Genomic DNA, 4,514 nt, shown 5'->3' with positions numbered 1-4,514 from the left:
GTTAGGCGGAATATGCACTGGTGTTGCAACGCTATGGTCTTAAACTGTGTTACATAAAGAAGCGTAACCATCAAACATAATAAAATCAACATAATAATTTATTTCTCCAAGTTACAAAATGAAAATTTAAGAGGAAATAACGATTTTCTGAATGAAATCCCAAATAATCCCAAATGTTTTATTGTGAGTCCAACATAATATGAAGTTCGCAATGAATTCCAAGTCTTAAATGTCGTGTTGTGTCAAAATGAAATTATCCAGAATGTTTACAAATGAGTACTTAATAATCCCAAAGTACTGTTTTAGTCAAATGTATCAATGAGCACATTGTAATTCCTATGAATAATTGAAATAAATGAATCATCTCAAATTATGTTTTAGCACAACTAAAACCAATAATCATATATTTCCAAAGAATGATATGAATCAGGGATGAGATTCTGTTTATAAAAACTATATGTACTGTTTCACTTGACTTTCGACACAATACAATTTCCCAGGGATATCCCAAGTCTTGCATTAAAATTGAAGGAAACGTTTTCTTAGAAGAAGAAAAATGTTAGGGAGGCCAAAGCATCAGTAGTCAGTCAGAATAGTTTCAAACAAGTGTTGGTCAGTCACACTGGGCGTTGTTTAGTTAGAATAGGCATGCGTAAGTCACAAATGGCTGTTAGTTAGTCAAAATTGATTTTCTTCATCCAATTTAGTTATTTGTCCATGGGAATATGTATAGGCAGTCGTAATATGCATAGGTCAATTAGAATAGGTATTTATCAATCAGAAAAAGTATTAGTGTGAGTTTGAAGGCTGTTCTGACGGTATGTTACCTTTATATAGAGGGATATAGCAAGACAAAATACGATAAAATCGCTAGAACGCTACAAAGGTCTCATCATGTTACATTCCCGCAAGGGCTGTGCCCGCTAGATTTGGCGTAATGATTAAAGTCCCTTTAGAGGTCTATGGCGACATATATAATGTTAAATTCATGTACACCCCAAAGTAGCCGATACACGTTAAATTGCCCTAAATGCACACTATCCATATCTCTTATTATAATGCATTTTACACACTTCGATGTAATGGACAAAACCTAATGTTAAATTCCCATACATCTAAATATATTCCTTATTGTAAAATTCACAGTCATCATAATACCTAGACCCCTTTCTTAATATCGATTTGCCAAAGTCTTATAGTGACCCAGACCCAATGTTAAATTTAAATACATGTCGATAGTATCCAATAATGTTAAATTCCCATACGCCATTATGAGACCTTGCCCTTTTCAACATGTATTTCACATTGGGAACTTTTGTGGCCCCTAATAGAAACATATGTACCTTTAATGTCTCCTAGGAAAATCAAGAGATGTAATTTGCTTGGTGTTATTTTTATACGTACTTTGCCTTGGATGTCTAATTTATGCTCCAGAGATTTACTCTTAAGGATCCTAAAATGTATCCCATAATTCCATACATTGATCACTCCCAAGATTTACCATAATTAATTTTGTTTAATTCTTCCAGTAAGAATTATATCTAGGATCCGTCGAGTAAACAAAATATTTGTACCTTATTGAAACGATGCATTTTCCGTTCTGTAGTGATAATTGATTATTGTATACAAGATCACGATATATTGTAACCAAGTCTACTTGCTGTCGCAGATCCAAGGGTATGACTATATTATTTTGTAACTTTATGCTATTGCATTTGACAATATGTATGTCTTTATGTGCCTGACACTATATATTTACAGCTGCCGTGAAATTCTTACATTGCACTGTAAGAGCCACGCTTAGCATTATTTGTCGATGCTTCTGATGTAGGAATAAGTCTTTCATGCTCGACGTCTTCATGTCTAGAAGAAATGCACCTATTTCTTATATATTCCAGAATACAATTGCCAAAAGCCTGTGCACTATCTCCGATGCTGTGAAGAATTATCAGGAATGTCACAGTGTCATCATTTTGGGAACAGACTAAGAGAAACCGCACGGTGCCCCAAACTCGGAGCAGCCACAAAAGCAACCACAGGTACAAATAATGGGTATCTTGATCCCTGAAATCTGCATTCAGCTCCCTCAGTCGACGTCGAGAAAGGTACTGGAGATAATAAATTTTAAGTACATTATAATAAACAAAACGGTGATATCAAATATGTATGTATGTATGTATGTATGTATGTATGTATATATGCATGCATGCATGCATGCATGCAGGTATGTATGCATGTATGACTGACTTTATTTCCTCTTCAGAAGAGATTTTATTCAGTTAATTTTTCGTTAATACAGAAAAGACAGGAACATAGCTTGACATTAATGGACTTACAGTACACTATATGTATACATATACATATATATACATACGTACATACACATACATATGTATATATAAATACATATATACACACATTCACATATATATACACATACATATATTCATGCACATACATACATATATACACATGCATACATATACATATATATATATATATATATATATATATATATATATATATATAATGTACATATACATACATATATAAATGCACATACATACAGTTTCGTATCTGACAGTCGTATATATATATATATATATATATATATATATATATATATATATATATATATATATCGTAAGTGTTCAGTACACTTCCAGAAGAATTCCAGCAATTATTTCTGTGTTTGCCTTGTACAAGAAATTTGGATATTTTCTTTTTAACTTTATATTCTTTCTTTTTTTTTCTGTGCAAAGCTATTTGTTGCCCAATTCCTCAAGACCTAATGTTTCATGTTAAATTTCTCGAAACAAACCAATCAATAACACATAGATTTCAACTTACCAACTTTAATTTCAACAATACAAGGATGCTGAAAGATACTATATAGCACAGCATTTCCCAACCCTTTCCTGTAACAAGCATCCATGTAATCCTGTCTGGAAATGGTAAATCGTCCTTAATCCAACACCATGATCCTGTCACTGCTGTATTACTATTAGAGTTACGGCCTAGAACTCCCCGTAAACCTGCCACTAACGTAAGTATTCCTGGAAGGAAAATGTATACATATAGTGAGAAATATGCAATATTCCTATAACAATTATAAAATGTCAGAGGCTATCAATCAAAATGAACATATTCTTCATTATACGGATGAACTAATAAGGAAAGTATAATGAAGGAGTCAATGTATCAGTCAATTAATCAATCAATCTGTCAATATTAAATCATTAAATTATGCATCTTACCTGGAACTCCCCAGCAGATTAAATGGTACAAGACCTTTAACATGGCAGACCTGGTCATGTTGCTCCTGAATTGAATGGATACCATCATGTGAGCTGTCATCACCAGTGTCCAGAAAATGACGCCATGGAGGCGAATGTTGTAACGATGCTTTGAGCTATGCAAACATCGTTATCTGCACCCTTGTTAGATAAAAAGTCAATTGTTCCAGCTAGATTTCCTGATGCAATCATCAAGTCTGCGATTGTAAGCCATAGCAGTAGTGTCCGCTGAAAATTTCGTACAGAACTGACACGCCAATACGTCCAAAATATGACGAAGGCCCCACAAATTGATAAAAGAGAACTGCCGATGGTGCAACCTCCAGATGCATATTGTATGGGACTAATATTCGTGCTTGAATTTTTACTCATTGTAAGACTAATTTAAATGATTCCTTTTTGCGGTATCAGAATCACACAGAGATCGTATCATTAAGTTTTGCGGTATGAGCCTAATGAATCACACAGAGATCGTATTGTTACTTTTTGCGGTATCAGTCTAATGAATCACACTCAGATCGTATCGTTACTTTTTGTGGTATGAGCCAAATGAATCACACACAGATCGTATCGTTACTTTTTGCGGTATCAGCCTAATGAATCACACAGAGATCTTATCGTTGCTTTTTGCGGTAAACGTCCAATGACTCCCACAAGAGTTCGTATCCTTGCTTTTTGCGGCAAGCTTCTAATGAATCCCACATGAGTTTGTACTGTTGTTTACACTGCAAATACAAATTATAATCGTATAACGGCGGACACTTACTAATCTTCTCGAACGACCTATTTAAGAATCAACGGTGATCTTTCAAGCCACACTTCGTGTAGCCTAATACATTTTTAGTTCATGCATTCGATTTTGTATGCGTACACAAAGTTTAACTTATTAGTATACCCTTAACGGAAGCTAGATCATTTCCCCACGCTACAGATCCACAAGTCCATGATCTCGCACGCTTATTACACAAGTGAAGCGAACTGAATTGAATACTACCCTTTAATTGGTCGAACGAAAATGACGTAATGTGCTTACTGAAAAATAATGTATACATTCTTCTCGTCTCTCATGTTAGATAATGTAAGTGTTATTGAAACAAGGCACGACAATCACGAGTGTTCAGATAGTACAACAAAGTTTATCCGACTCATGTGATTACCCTTGGAAGACCACACATAGGGAAGAATTAAACCTGTTCGTACTAGTATGTTATCACAATC

The 4,514-nt window shown here is 34.4% G+C and overlaps 1 protein-coding gene across 1 annotated transcript; it reads right to left on the bottom strand.

The window, feature by feature from the left end:
* Nucleotides 1–1,754: 1,754 nt before the first annotated feature.
* Nucleotides 1,755–4,246, bottom strand: LOC149795923 (G protein-coupled receptor 157-like). Its single transcript, XM_089964152.1, has 3 exons — nt 3,258–4,246; nt 2,851–3,056; nt 1,755–2,108 (listed from the first exon to the last, which is right to left on the bottom strand). Exons 1-3 carry the CDS (start codon nt 3,355–3,357, stop codon nt 1,776–1,778), a joined length of 639 nt encoding a protein of 212 aa, XP_089820278.1. The 5' UTR covers nt 3,358–4,246; the 3' UTR covers nt 1,755–1,775.
* Between the last annotated feature and the right edge of the window lie 268 nt (nt 4,247–4,514).

The sequence above is a fragment of the Sinohyriopsis cumingii genome, chromosome 7, assembly GCF_028554795.1.
Source record: "Sinohyriopsis cumingii isolate HCF-2022 chromosome 7, ASM2855479v2, whole genome shotgun sequence".
In the NCBI taxonomy this organism is placed as follows: Eukaryota; Metazoa; Mollusca; class Bivalvia; order Unionida; family Unionidae; genus Sinohyriopsis; species Sinohyriopsis cumingii.
This window is presented reverse-complemented; position numbering and strand designations above follow the sequence as displayed.